Source organism: Zingiber officinale, chromosome 10B (assembly GCF_018446385.1).
Source record: "Zingiber officinale cultivar Zhangliang chromosome 10B, Zo_v1.1, whole genome shotgun sequence".
Taxonomy (NCBI): domain Eukaryota; kingdom Viridiplantae; phylum Streptophyta; class Magnoliopsida; order Zingiberales; family Zingiberaceae; genus Zingiber; species Zingiber officinale.
The window spans coordinates 1170399-1188926 of NC_056005.1; the positions used below are offsets into that span (position 1 = coordinate 1170399).

Here is an 18528-nt window from a genome sequence, read left to right on the forward strand (position 1 = left end):
GTTATCCACGTCAGAATTTATAGTGTCAGCCTTGTTGCCACTCGTATCCCGTTCTTTACGCAGTTCACTTATTTGTTGATCATTTTCTTTAAGCATAACTTCCATATCAGCAATCACAATATCCTTTGCTGCTACTAGACTATCCTTTTCTTCTATCACCGTTGCCAGGTTTTTATTAGCTTCCTCCAAACTTTGAGAAGCTTTATGTAATTCTTGCTTTAAACTCTTAATTTTGTTATCCTTTTCCTTGCACAAAATACATTCTACCGTATCGTCACACTGCAGTTGACCTTCTTCGGCTTGATGTAAAGATCCTTGGCTAACCAACTCAAGATACTCAGATGGCTGAGGCCGGTTTGATAGTAAATTCAACTCTGATTCTGTCGGAATTAAATCTACTAAAATTTTATCTGCAGTTACACGGTCTATCATTTTTTTTACTGTGTCAACATGATAGTTAGGTCACCTCCATCGTAGTATTCTTGGCAATTTTTCTGGATGGTCTGGATCAATAATGCTGATGTGCTCACACACCCATACCTACAATATGATTATAAAAATAATTCATAATCTTTACACATATCTTGATATATATGTAATCGGACTTACAGCTAAAATATTTGGAAATCCCTTTAGCAAGGGGGCCTTGGGCGTTGCATCAGCAACCTGTGGTTTTGGTCTTAATGTAAGCTCCAATCCAATGGAGTCTAATTGTGGAGCCATGAAACTGTATACTGCATTGCACCAGTTAAACCTAGCTAAGTTGTCAAAATTATCTACACAGTCAATTAGGGAGAGCACAGGTATTCTGAAAACACTGCTACTCCCACAAAACAGAACAATTGTAAAAAAATACAGGATAAAAAACTGACAGTACAGCTTGTCATTTGATCTAGACTTCCTAATCATTTTCTCTAAATGTTTGGCAGAACAATCCGATTCTCGGAAAAACTCCATGTACAGTGCGCTTGAAGCCTCATTTAAATCGAGACGAACTATATCTCCATTGTCGGGTAGGCCAAGAATCAGTTCCACATCTACTTTTGTAAAATTGAGCTTCTTCCTATGGAAGATAAAGTTTTTTTCCTCATGATCCCAGTTATCAAACATATTTTGTACCTGAGCTCTTACAAAAGAACTATCAGGGAGGTCGAGGATCCACGAAAAAGGTGTGCCTCGAATCATCTGTTCTTGTTCTGCAGTCGAGTTAACAGAAGAGATAAACTTTCTGAAGTGGCAAATGGTACTTTTCCAGTTCATTCTTTTAGTTCTTCCTCTGTTGACGTAACTTTGATAATTTGGTCGATCAGCACACACACTTGTCGAGACTTCTTTTGTTGCCATTGCGAACCTAGGTACTGTATAACCACACCCAGAAAAACAACTCTTAGTTCCCGTAATAACGACTACGCTCTTATTCTAACACACCCATACAAACCCTAGGTTAACCGGTTATAGAAAGCTTAACTAAATGAGCAACCGACCTACGTACGGAAATGATTCTTGAACGCCGGTGAAGGTAGAGTCACGCCTCGACCGGAGTTGCGTAGAATGGTTTCGAGAAGAAGATGACGACCGAAGCAGGAGAGTGTGCGCTTTTACAGATTGAAACTTGGGCCTGATATCTCATTATTTTATTTTATTTAATCGGCTCGATTTATGTGTAAGATTATTTATTATTATTTTGAAATAATACTTTTTATAATATCAGGCCCCAGTTGGGCCTGATATGCACTCATATCAAGCCCACGTTGGGCCTGATATCCAAGCATATCAGGCCCAACGGAGGCTGATTGTATTTTAATTTTCTCACAGAACCTATAGATATTTAAATAATTATTTGCCACCAGATTCTGAGTCCTTGCAACTCCAGAATACCACTAGAGCTGAAATGGGTCCAATCCGAGGTGTCTAGGTCCATCAGTGGGTTTTGACCAAAACCCACTGATGACCCTCCCCTACTTGGATTTATATGAAATCAAGTCCCCAGTGAAGGTCTTGGTGGGGAGATGGTATATATGGTGTCAAACATAATTTATACACCATGGATTAGGAAGTATGACTCCGTACCAGTTGCCATTTATTTTTTCATAAGGAGCATGGTAGCACATTTTGAGTTTATAGAAAGGGGGAGATAGTATAAATTTATAAGAAAGGATACCATACCAAGGCCACTTTGGGCCTGATATGGTCTCATATCGGGCCAACGTTGGGCCTGATATGATTGGATATCAGGCCCACGTTGGGCCAGATATGCACTCATATCAGGCCCATGTTGGGCCTGATATCCAAGCATATCAGGTCCAACGGAGGCTGATTGTATTTTACATTTTTCCCAGAACCTATAGATATTTAAATAATTATTTGCCACCAGATTCTGAGTCCTTGCAACTCCAGAATACCACTAGAGTTGAAATGGGTCCAATCGGAGGTGTCTAGGTCCATCAGTGGGTTTTGACCAAAACCCACTGATGGCCCTCCCCTACTTGGATTTACATGAAATCAAGTCCCCTGTGAAGGTCTTGGTGGGGAGATGGTATATATGGTGTCAAACATAATTGATACATAATAGATTAGGAAGTATGGCTCTGTGCCAGTTGGCACGGAACAGTGCACAACTTTTCTTTTCTACCCTATGGAAGGTGACTATTAAAATTGATGTTATTTTATTATTTTGATCAGGCCCTTGTAAGAATGCTTGGAGTTTATATTAGAGGGAGATAGAATAATGCTTTATTAAATGATATTCATATCAGACCCACGTTGGGCCTGATATCCAAGCATATCAGGCCCAACGGAGGCTGATTGTATTTTAAATTTTTCCCAGCACTTATAGATATTTAAATAATTATTTGCCACCAGATTCTGAGTCCTTGCAATTCCAGAATACCACTAGAGCTGAAATGGGTCCAATCAAAGGTGTCTAGGTCCATCAGTGGGTTTTGACCAAAACCCACTGATGACCCTCCCCTACTTGGATTTACATGAAATCAAGTCCCCTGTGAAGGTCTTGGTGGGGAGATGGTATATATGGTGTAAAACATAATTTATACACCATGGATTAGGAAGTATGGTTCCGTGCCAGTTGCCATTTATTTTTTCATAAGGAGCATGGTAGCACATTTTGAGTTTATAGAAAAGGGGAGATAGTATAAATTTATAAGAAAGGATACCATACCAAGGCCACTTTGGGCCTGATATGGTCTCATATCGGGCCAACGTTGGGCCTGATATGCTTGGATATCAGGCCCACGTTGGGCCTGATATGCACTCATATCAGGCCCACGTTGGGCCTGATATCCAAGCATATTAGGCCCAACGGAGGCTGATTGTATTTTAAATTTCTCCCAGCACCTATAGATATTTAAATAATTATTTGCCACCAGATTTTGAGTCCTTGCAACTCCAGAATACCACTAGAGCTGAAATGTGTCCAATCAGAGGTGTCTAGGTCCATCAGTGGGTTTTGACCAAAACCCACTGATGGCCCTCCCCTACTTGGATTTAAATGAAATCAATTCCCCTGTGAAGGTCTTGGTGGGGAGATGGTATATATGGTATAAAACATAATTTATACACCATGGATTAGGAAGTATGGCTCCGTGCCAATTGCCATTTATTTTTTCATAAGGAGCATGGTAGCACATTTTGAGTTTATAGAAAGGGGGAGATAATATAAATTTATAAGAAAGGATACCATACCAAGGCCACTTTGGGCCTGATATGGTCTCATATCGGGCCCACGTTGGGCCTGATATCCACTCATATCAAGCCCAACGGAGGCTGATTGTATTTTAAATTTTTTCCACCACCTATAGATATTTAAATAATTATTTGCCACTAGATTCTGAGTCCTTTCAACTCCATAAAACCACTAGAACTGAAATGGGTCCAATCAGAGGTGTCTAGGTCCATCAGTGGGTTTTGACCAAAACCCACTGATGACCCTCCCCTACTTGGATTTACATGAAATCAAGTCCCCTGTGAAGGTCTTGGTGGGGTGATGGTATATATGGTGTAAAACATAATTTATACACCATGGATTAGAAGGTATGGCTTCGTGCCAGTTGGCACGGAACACTGCATAGCTTTTCTTTTCTACCCTATGGAAGGTGACTTTTAAAATTGATCTTATTTTATTATTTTGATCAGGCCCCTGTTAGAATGCTTGGAGTTTATATTAGGGGGAGATAGAATAATGCTTTATTAAATGATAGTCATATCAGGCTCACGTTGGGCCTGATATCCAAGCATATCAGGCCTAACGAAGCCTGATTTTATATTGTTTTTTCCCAGCACCTATAGATATATAAATAATGATTTGCCAGCAGATTTGGAGTCCTTGCAACTCCAGAATACCACTATAGCTGAAATGGGTCCAATCAGAGGTGTCAAGGTCCATCAGTGGGTTTTGACCTAAACCCACTGATGGCCTTCCCCTACTTGGATCTACATGAAATCAAGTCCCCTGTGAAGGTCTACCTGGGAAGATGGTATATCTGGTGTCAAAACATATTTATACCCCATTTCAATGACCGAGAACTGCTGTCCTATCTTATTTTGCAAGGATTACTACACTCCCTTTGTGCATGTTTTAACACATCTATATTTCACTACATATTTATGTGACTTTGAAATTACGAACCCCTTCCTGTTGAATTGAAATGTATCGCATTTTTATTTGACACAATGGAGATATGGTGTGAAGTATTATTTCTGCCTTGCAGGTGATGGTTTACACTTCTCATACCTACCATAAAACTGTAACACAAACTAAATACTCCATAAACGAATATAACAAAAACATCACTTTTAACAATTGTTTGTCTTACAAACAGTTTTTATGTACTTCATACAAAACATATGCCTCAACTCCTCCAATTTATAATTCAGTCAAGATCCAGGGGCTGGCGGCATTCTACAGGTCCTCCGATTATGACCCAGTTATTTGCACCTGCTGCATTTGATTTTTACCTTCCCATTATGTTTTGACTCGATCCTTGCCTTCTTTCGCCTACCAGGCTGCACAAGGCTACGGGGACATAGCACTATAATGTTGTCGACTCCCCTAGGCCAAAATTCCTTGCTTCGACAGGGGTAAATACGATCCATATATGTCGTTTTCCAATTATGTGAATGAAAATAATGCTCACAATATGGGAGTGTATCCATGTTCCGGTGTATTATGACGGCATTTGCATGTGAGCAAGGCAATCCTGAAATTTGAAACTCCCCACAGTTACAATATTTCCTCTCCAAATCAACAATGTATGAAGCACCCCATGTCTCTACTTCCATTTCGGATTGAGAGTAGGGGTGGACTTTATATCGTCTAACTTTCTCCCTCCTTGATTGCATTTCTTTGGTAGCATGAGGTGTCAACGCTACATACTATTTTGACGCTTACTCCTTACGGTTAAAGAACCATTGAGCTACCTTTCTTCTGGTATTATCAATTAACCTGTTTATCAGAAGTTCACGCGTCTCCTTGAACAAAGCATTTAAACTCTCTACACAATTGGTGGTTAGCATTGTATACTTTCTCCCATTAAAGTGTGCATTAGCCCATCTTTTAGGGTCAATGTTCTGAAGCCACTTATGAGCATCTGGATGTTTTTCAAGCATAGACTGCATTATGAGATCATATTGTAGTGTTGTGTTTGCTCGAGCAGCTGCCCAAAACAACCCTAAAACTGACCTACTGCCAGTATCTGTTACCATATTGCAAGACATGTGGTGGCAACAAAAAGCATGATGGGCAGTAGGGTAGACTTTCCTAACTGCTGCTATAATGCCACGATGTCTATCTGATACTATACTCATTGACTCTGGATCAACATTAAAGAATCTCTTCGTATGATCCAGAAATCACTCCCATGCAGACCCACATTCAACTTCAGCGATTCCAAAGGCTACTGAGAGGACATTGTCATTAGCATCTATTGATGTAGCCATCAACAACACACCCGGATATTTGCCTCTTAGGTGTGTGGCATCAATTCCAATTAATTTACGCAGATAAGACCTGAATACTCTCCTACAAGCTCCAAAACCCCAAAAACATCGTTGGAACTGATTATCCCCATTCCTGTGTAGTGCAACATAGGTTTCAGGATCCCTGACTTTTAACTCACGCAGATATAGTGGAAGATCTCTATATGCTTGATCATAATCTCCAACAACTTTCTTCATCGCTTTCTCTCGAGCTATGTAAGCTTTTCTGTAGGATATGGTCACTCCGAACCTGACTTTTATATTTGCTATAATCATACTTGGCTTGTATTGTTCATTAGCAAGAAATTGCTCTTCAACAAAAAAAGCTACAAAGGATGAAGAGCATGCTTGATGATTAGCACTTTCCCTAATGGTGCCACATTGGTGTTCCTTTATATATTTTGTAACAATGAACTCGACATCCCCCTGACAACTACTCTCCACTTACACGGTTGATTGAAGCAGACAACTTTTACTTTATTTTTCCGAGTGTCAACTGGGTTATATCTCATATGTTTAACCATGATATGCTTCACAAGTTCATTCTTGAACTCTTGTCGAGACTGAAATATCTGTCCTACAAAAAATTCATGCTGATCTGTTGCCTCTTCAATTGGCCTTTGGAGCAATCGAGAATTTAGAATATATGGATCATCAGCTATTGGGAACTCCTCCTCTAAGTCACTATACTGCTCTTGAGATATTTCATATTGTTCAATCTGCATATCATCAGCAAAGAATTCTTGTACATCCGTATTGCATTGCATTTCCTCCATTTCGGTTATAATACCCTTCCTCCTCACTCCAACTAGGCTCATAGTAATCAACAAGTGTTGCACACGGGTTCAGAACCTCATCTTCTTGAATACTAGCTTCTTCATTTAGATCAAATGTGAAATTACTGTTTGTATTTCTATTTGTGTTATGCACACAACTATACTGTGAAGATGATGGAATATTTGTTCTGGATACTTCTCCTACATTATCTGCATGTCCAATGCTAGAATTTGCATAAAGAGTATTCCATATCTCAGATAGAATTTCGTAGTTATATGATCATCCCTGATAAATAAATTACAAACTATTTTAGTAAATTTGCAACTGCATAATCTTTTTCTGTAGTTAAATTGTAATTTTGCTCAAACTAGGAAGGGTCTGATGTAAAAGTAAAGTTTTAACCACATAACATATTATCGATATCAGGCCCAAGGTGGGCCTGATATCATAGATATCAGGTCCCTTTTGAAGCAGATACTTCTTGTAAACTAGGACCACCACTGACTAAACCCTAAACCATAAATAAACAATTTTTAGACAAACTTAACTATCAACGTCAAAAACTAACATGAATTAAATCGATTAAGTCTTCTATTACATCATAATTCAGGTGTTATTGAATATTATTCCCCACACAACCAAAATTAACCATAAAACCACTTTTTGCTGCCATCCTTCACACACAAATAGTGTAATTTTTATTTACCTTCACTATCCTATTTTATAGTAAAAAAAATCCATACATACATGTCTAAATCTTTAAATGTGTGCTTCTACTAATTCCCCTCTTGCAAGAAGTTTGTCCTTCTCGGCTGACCTTCTTAACTTAATTTGTCCTTGGTCTCCTCTAGCAACTCTTACACAATTATGCCATAAACCTAGCTGGTCTATTGCAATCCCGCCAACCACCACGAGCAGTAATGACAAGCGCAAGGTTCATATTTCTTTTTTCTTTCAAGTTTATAACACCACACAGAGGGATAGAGGGAGAGAGACGGTGAGAAGACGTGCATCCGAACCACAAATTATTTTTCTATTCTAATTTCGGCTTGGATGCTTGGAAAAATGTGTTTGAAAAAGGCGGTTGCCAGGTTAGCCAGAGGGGTAATCTGGGAATTGATTTTAGTAAACTCCGACTTTTGGTAAATACAAAACCGTGATGCACTTTTTGATAAATACATTAACCGTAGTACGCCTCTTGGTAAATTACCGAAAGTTTTTTCTTCAAATACCCGATTATTTAATCGGTTTCCTCCGTATCATCCGATTCATCCCTGCACACGAAGGTCAATCTTGTTATACGACTGTCAGAGCAGGGGCATTCGTGTAATCGTGAGGGAGGAAACTACAAATCGGCCGGAGGCGAGCAGGAGGCCGGCGAAAATGGAGCCCGGCACTCCGAGGCCTCCGTCGCAAGTCTTCCTCAACGTAGGTCGGTCGATCTTCCATCTCTATGGTTTATTCGGGTTCCGAGACAGCTCTACCTAATTAGGGTTTTTGAGAATATGCTTGGACATTGATGGGAGAAGATTATTCTCTTACTGGATGCGCTTCGTTAACAGGAGATCTTTTATCTCCATGAAAGTATTCTTAAGTCTACGTTGGATTAGTTACTCGTTGTTTTTTTTTAAGATTTATCCGAGGGAGAACCTGACTATAGTGATAATTTGGACTGGATTTCTTTCCTTTGGTAGATGACTATTAACTTCATCTAGTTTTAAATTTACAACCGAGTTGCAGTATTTCGGTAAAAAAACAAAATGTGTGTACTTAATACGCTTTCAAATAACTCGGAAGGTAATTGGAAGGACATTGATGTTCAGCAGAAAAACTTTAATTCAAATTAACCTTTTGCTGGTTCATTCAGACGGTAAGCCAGCAATAACTTATTCAGGAGTTAGCTCTTATATAACTCTCTAGATTAGTCATTCTTTTATTTATCTTAATAGTTGGGTTGACAAATAAAATATATTACCATCTTAATTTCTCATGCATAATTCATTCTCTTGTGTGTCACACTGATCCTTCATTCCAAGACCATTTTTTTCAGGGGGTAAGAAATATGCCACAACAATTGATACACTCACGCAGCGCGAGCCTGATTCCATGTTGGCAACGATATTTAGTGGGCAGCATACAGTTTTTACTGATGATAAAACGGTATTGTTAGTATGCTAGCCTTATGGCTTGGTTTTTTATTTGTACTGTACTTGTATATTTCCTGCCTGAATCTTATTGCTCTGCTATGTAATGTTTTAGGATTGGTAACTTATCACTTAATTGCAAAATGGAAGTTAAAAATGGTAAGGAGAACAAACTGTTTTTCCCAACTATTTGAAGTTGGATAAATTTATTTTACTCCGCTATTTATTAGTTTATTTGTTGTTTCTATCCTTATCCTTAAGATAAAAGAGATAATAAAAAAACTTGGAAATAACAATTTGAAAGCTAGCATCTGAGTTATCTACTGAGAGAACTTATTATTGAATTTTCTTTCTTTTAATGCTTTTAATGATCAGTCCTCCCTTTCATGTCCAACTTTATGCCATCCATACTTTTTTTTGTTGTTATACATTTTCTCTTGATTTCTTATCTTTTTAATGGTGATATTATTATATTGTATTTTCTTCTTTATAACTGGTCCTAGATGGCTGTTTGTCCTATCAAGAAAATTGCCTTCTGCATCGTTTCACTTCCTTTTTTCATTTGACGCCTTTTGTGGCAGCTTGTAAAAATTATGTCGAGCTAATCCAGTTGCTTGCCTATCACTTTTTTTGTCTTTTAAAGGAAAACTAGTGGTCTACCAATGTTTACATTATGCTTTTCTAAGTTATATCTTGCTGTTTACATGATTGGCATGATCTATAAAGTGTAAAACATAATTTGATAAGCATATTATGAAAATCTTTAAATGTTTGTCGACTGATATATTTTATCTAGCTATTACCAGCAATGTAGTCTTAAATGGTTTGCAATATCAGAACAGATTTACCTAGACAACCTCAATCAATTGAGTTACACATAGTGTAGTTGTTTAAATTAGCCTGAGGTTTATCTAGCTATTACCAGCTATGTAGCTTTACATGATTTGCAATATCAGGACAAATCTATCTACCCAACCTCAAACAATTGCAAACCCAGTTAGCCTCATTGACTAGCCCTAGGGTGACCGGCCCGGCCTCACAAAATTTTCCCACCGGCCAGCAGGGTAAATCGGGAAGCGCGCACGATGGGCAGCCTAGAAGCCCAGCATCCGTTGGTTGTGCGTTCCACTTGGAGGAAAAATTCTTACAAATACGTCATAGATGGGGATCAAACCGCGGGTGTTTGGGTGACAACCTGGATGTCCTACCGCAGCACCATAGCCCCGGGGACAAAACCTCAAACAATTGAGATTATGCAGTGTTGCTTTTGTTTGTTTTGACAAAATTAATTTAAGGTTTTTCTGATGTACTATGCTCTGTTTTTGCAGGGAATGATATTTATTGATAGAGATGGGAAGCATTTTAGGCATATACTAAATTGGTTAAGGGATGGTATCATTCCGATGCTCCAAGACTCTGACTACCAAGAGCTGATACGAGAGGCAGAATACTATCAGTTACTTGTAAGTGATGATTGCCTTTCTGTTCTACTCTGGAAGGTTGATGAACGATACTAGAAAGATGCGTCTATTAGTTTTTCTTAAAATACTAAAAAGTCATTTAGTGATACTTTAGAAACGATGAGCCAACATTAAGTGCAAATCAAATAACTTTATCCATTGCACAATACTATCTTTTGCTTCTAAAGTGAGAGCATCCCCTTGAATAAGCCAACTGACCATTCTTAATATCATGCAATGCATCAACATTTTCTAAGTGATTGAATACTTGTGGCAACTGAAAGTACGGAAACATACAACCTCCAAACATATTTGATGTGACATTATCTTAGTCTACAAAGTAATGTTTTAGTTAGATTATTCTCTCAATTAGATTTTTATTCTATTATCTATTAGTTCAATTGTGTCTCCTTTCTGTTAATACATGCAACTCCATAAATATGAGAACCATATGGCACAAGTTGCTATCTCTAGGGGTGAGCAAAATCCTGGTTAAACCGAAATAACTGACCATATCAATTTAATTTGATTATTTATTTATTTATTTTTAAAAAAATCTTAGTTATTTTGGTTTATTTAGTTCAGTATCGGTTTTAAAATTCAAAATTCGATTAAACTGAACTGGTTTAATGTATACGTAAGAATGAGTCCACTGCTAGTCTAGGTCTGTCATAAAAAAAATCTCCGAACTTGAGTAATAGCGAAGTCATGACTCGTTAAGATCAGTCGACTACTAATACATAGGATTGATCGACGTTGGACTGATAAACTGGACAGTACGTTTAGTAGTCGAGTGGCGTAGTCGACTATTCACATATCTATCGGCTGCTAGTGAAGGAATAATTGACTTTGGAGAATTTGATTAATTCGGTCAGTTACCCAATTAACCGATTTTATATTGGTTTGGTTTGTTCAGATTTAGTGACAAACTTCAATCAGTTCGGTTTGTCAAAAAAAAGTTCCTGAGTTTGGTTTCGATTAGTTTGGTTAGTTTGGTTCGGTTTTAATTAAATGCTCAGCCCTAGCTATCTCTGAGACATTTTAAAGTTTTGTTGTCCAATTAAAGAAGGCTTAGTCTTTGCATATAGTTGGAAATATTTTCCTTGTTTTTTAAGAAATTTTTGTTGCATTTAATGAATGTGATGTAAACATGAAAAATGAAGTTAAATGCAGTATGGTTGAAGTTGGTGCCTCGTATTCATTGGGAGTTTCAAAATCAAAACAAGTATCTACAACTTTTGAGTGACTCTTGACAGTGTTTCATATCCAGATTCTTTATGCTAAAACACACTACTTTGAGCATGGTTCTTCATTTTGAATTCAGCAGTAGCTCTTTTATTTTATATATATATATAGGGTTTGTTATTCTATTAACTAATGTATTTTGTTTCTTTTGGAGCTTAAAAGCATCTACAAATTTTGCATCATGACACTGCAGGGATTGGTTGAAAATATTAACGCAAGTTTGTGTAATAGAAAAGATGAAGATACCCCAGTGGTTGAATTAACAGAATTAACACGTAAAGAAGTCATCCAAATCATTCAATCTGAAAAAGTGAGGTTTCGAGGTGTGAACCTTTCTGGTCTTGATCTCTCTAAGCTGGTAAGACTTCAAAGTGCTCCTTTTGTGCTCATTCTTATTGTCGTTCTGTGTTGAAAAATACTGAAACAAGGACCTGTTCGATCTTTATCTTTTTGTCTATAGATGACGTGCCCCTTTTTTAGAATAAGTTATAATTGACAGAAGGGTGAGGTACATGGATCTTATAGATCCATTTAATCTAGCAATATTTAAATATGTTGAAATTACTTAAATAATTTTATTCAGTCCCTCTATTCCTCACATTTTGTTTTTAATTAATTCAACTTATCTAACTATAGAATTTATTGGTTGATTTTGAACATATTTATTTCATCTTAATATATTTACTTTCATTTATCATTTTTTGATGCTATGCCTAATTACTGTCAGTGTTAGTTATGATCTCTTCTCTTGTACACTATCTATCCAACACTTTGACCTAGAATGTATGATAGATTGTACTATAGCTTGCAAAAAATTTTCCTTTAGCCCTAATGAGCACATCATGATCACACAAAACACTGGAATTTCTTTATATTTCAACAATCTGCTATTAATCCTATTAATGTTTTCTTTTTCAATTTCCCTCTTTGCTGAATAACTCATCCAAAATAACTGAAACTTTAAGTTTAATGTTGGTCCATTTCATCTTACTTAAGAGCTGATAAGTACATCAAGAATATCAATTTGCCATGTCAATTGGTTTCTTTGAATGCAGTTATTGCACTTTTGGTTCTTTGCAGGATCTATCATATGTTGATTTCAGTTATGCCTGCATCCAGAAAACCAATTTTTCAAGAGCTAATCTCAATAAGGCTAAGTTTGGGGTAGGATTCTTCACTTGTCAACTTGAGATGTAGGTTAATTGTTTTTTCATAAATCACTGTTACTTTCTGTTAGTTGTACAGTAGTCTTCGTTCATAAGCATTGTAATTTTTAATTGATATTTGATTGTGGAGTCTTTGTGATTTTTTCTAATCAAAGCCAAATAGTTTCACTTCCTTTCAGTTGATGTATATTTTCTTCTTGATAGGATGCTGAAGCAGGGGGTTCAATCTTCGAAGATGCAAACTTGCGTGAGTAAGACTTTGACAACAAAACTCACATTTTGTTTTGTTCTTCTTAAGTCCCTTCAAGTGATTTCTATATGCAGAATTTAGTTAACTATTTTCCTGATCATTCATTATAAAGAGACTTGCACCCTAATATCATGCTTTTTTTTTTGTGCAAATTTTGTGAGTCTGTTGTTACTTGGATGAGCAAACCCTTATGGGACATAGGCTTCAAGTGGTTAACTCATGGAAATAAACTCCTATCTTGCCATAATATTCTCTTCCACTTATCTTGTTTCACTCCAAATATAAGCCTATCAATTGAATTGAAATTTTGGAGCAACAAACTGCAATAATTTTGTAAACATTTCAGCTATACCTCACTAATACCAAATAAGTATCATGCATCAGATCAGTGTATTGGTGATTTGGTTCTAGTAGCATTCTAATAAAATTGACCTCTTAGTTTTTAAAACTCATTAAAAAAGCTTCCATGATATCTAGTATTTGAAATGGTATTCCTACTTGAAGCGATGGTTGGAAATCAAGCACAACTTCAAATCCTTTGAGGAGTTACAATAAGATTTTTGGGCAACATTACAAAGAGGGTGGTAGGAAGATGAAGGTGCAACATCTAGGAATCTCTAGCTCAATCTACTATGTGTGGGAAGCTAGAAATAGGTGCCGGTCTCAAGGCATTGCTCCGGATGTTGATTGGCTATTTCGTAAAGTTCAAATCCATGTGCACAAGTTTGTGGATCGACTGATCGGGCTGAATGACCGACTGATCGGGCTGAATGACTGACCGAGACATGAATGACCAACCGAGAAATGAGGACCGGGCAACTAATAACCAGCCGGGAAATGTAGATGACTGAGCTGGGCGGGCAGTGAAACAGACCGGGCAACTAATAACCGGTCGGGAAATGCTGCTGACAAAGTTGGCCAGGCAATGAAGCAGAACATGCAAGGATGGCGGATGGGATGAGTGGCAGATGGTCTGAGTGGGTATCTAGGCGGAGTAGGCAGTGTGGCTACATGGGCTGATCGGCTAGATGGGCTGACTGATCGGTCGGGCTGTATGACTAACCGGGTTAAATGACCGGCCGGTCTTCCTGAATGATTGGCCGAGCTAAATGATCGACCGGGACGTGAAGGCAATGAAGCCGACCGGGAAGAGATGGCGGATTGGCGCCTGACTTGCTGAACGGATTGAATGACAGGCCGAGAATGAGGCTAATTGAGCCGGGCGGGCAGTGAAGCAGATCGGGCAATGATGGCGGTTTTCGGTCTGGATATCTTGGTGAGATGTTTTGGTAATATGATACATCACATTGGGTGGATTGTGCCCATGTAATGCATGATGGTGTTGTGGTTTGCATGATTTTGTAACAGTATTGAGCGGTGATCAAGGAGTTTACCTCAACTCCATTATGGTTTGATATTCGGTTTGGGAGTCTTTACCTCCCAAATCAGTTTTTATACATATGTATCTATTTCCGTGAAATGGTATTCTTCTGTTCATTAATTAGCTCATTTAACCACTAAGAATTAGACTAGAATTGGAACAACTAGGACTAGAACATGCATACTATAGGATATGGATATATCTCAGTTTCTAGGGCTTTGGTGTCACTTCTTGTTGTTGATTCTGGTGCTCTTATTGGTGTTTTACCTTCCCCCTCTTTTTATAGTGTTTCATTTTCCACTCCATGTTGGCAGCAAAATCAAATAATGTCAGCAGAGAATCATCCTATCTCATTGGTTCCAAATCGTATTGGCCAAGATAGGTGCAAAATTATTATGAGGTTAGGTGGCCAAAACTTGATCCCTATGATTCAAGTGACACATAGTTCGAATTAGTACCACCAAAATGATCAGCACAACCAACAATGGCATACCAACATAGCATTAATATTGATTCATGGCAGGAACGAAAATGTTTTAGCCATGTTGACTGATCTATGCCAATATTTGAAGTCATGGACTGTGCTGCTCTTTTTCACCACTTTATCTGAATTAGGCTTGACAATTTTTAACTCCAAGCATCACACTTGTGTTACTTTTTTTTTAATTAACAGTTGAAGTTTATTAACTTGTAGATCCTTTTAGTTTTAGACTTACATCTTTCTGGCAGGATTTTATCATTGTTGTGTAAAATATTCTTTAACCTGTGTGCTTATTTCTTGAGCACTGGATTGGTTTCACACTCTAGATTTTTGTCTCTCAATTTTAACCATATTATGCATGTTAGTCTCAATAAGTTTTTATATTCTCATTGTAAGATTATTTGTTATTCCGCCTTGCATTGCCACTTCTCACAAACAAATCCAGGGGATGTCTTCAAAAAAGTTTAGCATTTATTGGAGGAAATAATTACAATTCTTCCTAGAGTTTGTTATGTAATAACACTAGAAGTAACAAAATTAACTTCTTTTAATTTTTATTGCTTGGATAGTGGAAAGGTTAATGTCTAAGATTGATGCCATTGAGTGCCATCAGGATTTTTCTCTTCTTGGTGAAGTAAAAAAAAATTCATTTACGGGCTTGTATAAGAGCTGTCTTCATATTATCTGACTTATCTTCCATAGATGTGAGCTTATTGGAGCCGACCTTCATCAAGCTAAATTGGATAGAGCAAATCTTCAGAGTGCAAATCTCCAAGGTTATAAGTACTATTTTTTTCTTTATCAATTTGTGTTGTAGACAAAAATCTTCTTTTATTTGTGCTTTTGATACATCATGATTCATGAACTTTCCCTATTTGATGTGGATTTATACAATCAACAAAATTATCTTCTTATGAAGTTTCTTTAACCATTCCCTACACCACTCTTAATTTATAAACTTTCCTTGAAAATAAAATCATATAGTTACTAACACAATATTGCTGCAAATTGGGTCTTCTAGGATTTTTGGTTTATAATTCCTTTTCCTAATTCTTTTGGAACTTCTGCCTGATTGAAAAAATGATTGACTTGTAGGTTCTTTTTCTTTGGAAAATGGGAAATTCTTGCAAATAGTCATTTGGTGGTACTAATAAATGATGTAAATTTATGATTCAACAGATGCATGCTTAACTCAAAGTAGTCTCTGTGAAGCAGACCTTCGTTCAGCACATTTACAGGTTGGTTAACTTTGTTACTTTAATCAATGTGTTCTCATGAGAGGGTTTGCTGACTATTCATCTTAAATATTTGCTTTCAAGATATTTCTAGTTAGCAAGTGTCTGTATAATGAATAGCAACAGTAAATAATTCACCTCATAGTTGAAATTTATTGAAAGTATGGAATATTTTTGTTTAGCTACAGATGGGAAATTGATCTTGCATTTAAGGATATTATCAATTTAAGTTGCTTGCTACTCAAAGATCATCTTGTTGACAGGAAGGACAGCATGAATCCTTCCTCAATAATTCTAGTCATACTTCTGAAAAAATTGTAGCTGTGACTCCTTATTAAATGAATATTTATTTTTCTTCCTTCTGACTCCCTTGTTTTTGTTCACCCAAGCTCATTTATTTCTATGAAATTTCAATGGAAACTGCCCATTGTTTAAATCTAACCTATTGGAGTTCTGTTGGAAAACATATTTATAATTTTGCTTAACTAATGGCCTTTTATTATCAGTTTGAAAAAATAAAAAAATGGTGACTCTTGAGATATTGTCTTGCCATGCTTATAGTTTACCATTTATTTTGTTGTTTAATCAATGATCTTTTCCTTATTAATTAGTCAACATGTTCATTAACATTTAACTTATTTTTAGAGTGCAAAATTTACTGGCGCAAATCTCCAAGGTGCTAATTTGGAAGGAGCAAATCTAAAGGTAAACATTGCTAAATACTCTCGTCATGAAACTATTTATAACAAAATAACAATGAACCGATTTTATCATTTCTATCTGTTAGAATGTCTAACAAAAAGCTGTCACAGTATGAACTAATTATGATGCGAAAAGAACTCAAACTCATAACTTATAGGGAGGGAAATATGTTTTAGGTGAAAATATCTCAGTATATGAGGTCCTAACCCATTTTATAAACAATATTACTTGGTTGTCTTAACAATTTTGATAACTCTAATAAATATAAATGATTTTTTTTTAAAAGAAAAGAAATAAAATAAAACCCTAGACTGCGTCACTCTTCCTTAGTTTACTAAGGAGAATTTTACTCCAAGTGACTTGTTAGCAATTCAGGAGCAGAGATGCGTGTTTCAATTTAGGAGGTAGGTTGTTTGATGTTTTAGGATGATGGGCGTGGAAGACTTCTTTGTGTAATCAGGAGCGTGGGGAGCCTTAACATAATGGAGGTTGGAGGTAGCGGAGTTTGAACATATCCAAGATATGATCAGAGGAGATTTGTGCATAACGAATTAGGTCAGAATATAATGCAGGATTCATGCCAAGATCAAATCAGCCATTTAGCTCTAATACCAATTGCTGAGCATGAATTAAATGTACTGCTAAAAAAACTTGAACTCACAACTCATGAAGGGGAAAACATTATTAATCTAAGATATTTCAATACGTGGGATTCCTTTTATAGACTCAAAATAAAAATTATTGTCTGGGAAATTCTAACTTCGTTTTATAAAATTTCTAACAATTTCCTAATAAATATAAACAATTTTTTATTTCAAAATAACTGAAATGGAATAAAATCCTAAACTGTGTGGAAGGCTTAAGATATTTTTTCTTTTAGTAGCTAGACCAAAATTTGAATGACATTAGGAATTAATGAATGTTATTTGTTTATTTACAGGGTGCCAAGTTGAATGGTGCAAATTTGCAGGGTGCAAATCTTCAACGGGCTTACCTTCGAGAAGTTGATTTGCGTGATTCTGTAAGTTTTCTTATCCATGTTTCTTTTCATTCTACCTACAGGATTGTTACAGATTGCTTGAAATTTTGGTATAAAATGTCAATATGTTCTTCTCTCTTATTTGTAGACCCTAATATGATTGCTTTATTATGTATTATTGCTGAGATTTATTATCTCTCATTCTAACACCACCAGCAAGTGATGTTTTTATACATCTTTTATCTTGAAACAGCAACTCGATGGAGCTAAGCTCGGAGGCGCTAATCTTCTTGGAGTTATCAGATGATTGAGCTACAGAAGACTTGCTAAGGTCTACAATTTGTCGAGCAGAGTTCTGTACGAAGCAAGTGATTTGAGGCTCCCCTAGTGGTGGATATGTCCAGTTACTCGGTGTCTACTTAAGTGGCCTGAAGAAATCGTCCCTGATAATTTTTAGGCAGATGTGGCTTGGTTTTCGTCTGAACTTGTGATCAATCAGACTGAAACTTCACTACTGTTGTTGGACCTTCAATTCATTCATTTGGACAACGTAACTCGCTTTTAGTAACCATGAACATAACTGGAAACAATGTAAACAATAATATTTGGTATTCCATCTAAAAAGTGCTTCTCGAATTTGAATGCTCAATCATACCTCTACGAAGATAAAATCTTGTACTCAAAGATGTACAATACTAAATTGCGGTATTACAA

General features: G+C 36.7%; 1 protein-coding gene across 2 annotated transcripts; it reads left to right on the forward strand.

The window, feature by feature from the left end:
• The first annotated feature begins 8013 nt into the window (after positions 1-8013).
• LOC122029843 (FH protein interacting protein FIP2-like) lies at positions 8014-18450 on the forward strand. 2 transcript variants are annotated; one of them, XM_042588975.1, is made up of 11 exons: positions 8014-8203; positions 8822-8931; positions 10244-10378; positions 11814-11978; positions 12701-12784; positions 12991-13037; positions 15601-15674; positions 16078-16136; positions 16779-16838; positions 17776-17856; positions 18068-18450. In XM_042588975.1, the coding sequence occupies exons 1-11, from the start codon at positions 8155-8157 to the stop codon at positions 18119-18121; spliced, it is 918 nt and encodes a 305-aa protein (XP_042444909.1). In that variant the 5' UTR covers positions 8014-8154; the 3' UTR covers positions 18122-18450. The 2 variants fall into 2 exon arrangements, with proteins under 2 accessions (XP_042444909.1, XP_042444911.1); XM_042588977.1 differs by lacking the exon at positions 12701-12784.
• The last annotated feature ends 78 nt before the right edge of the window (positions 18451-18528 follow it).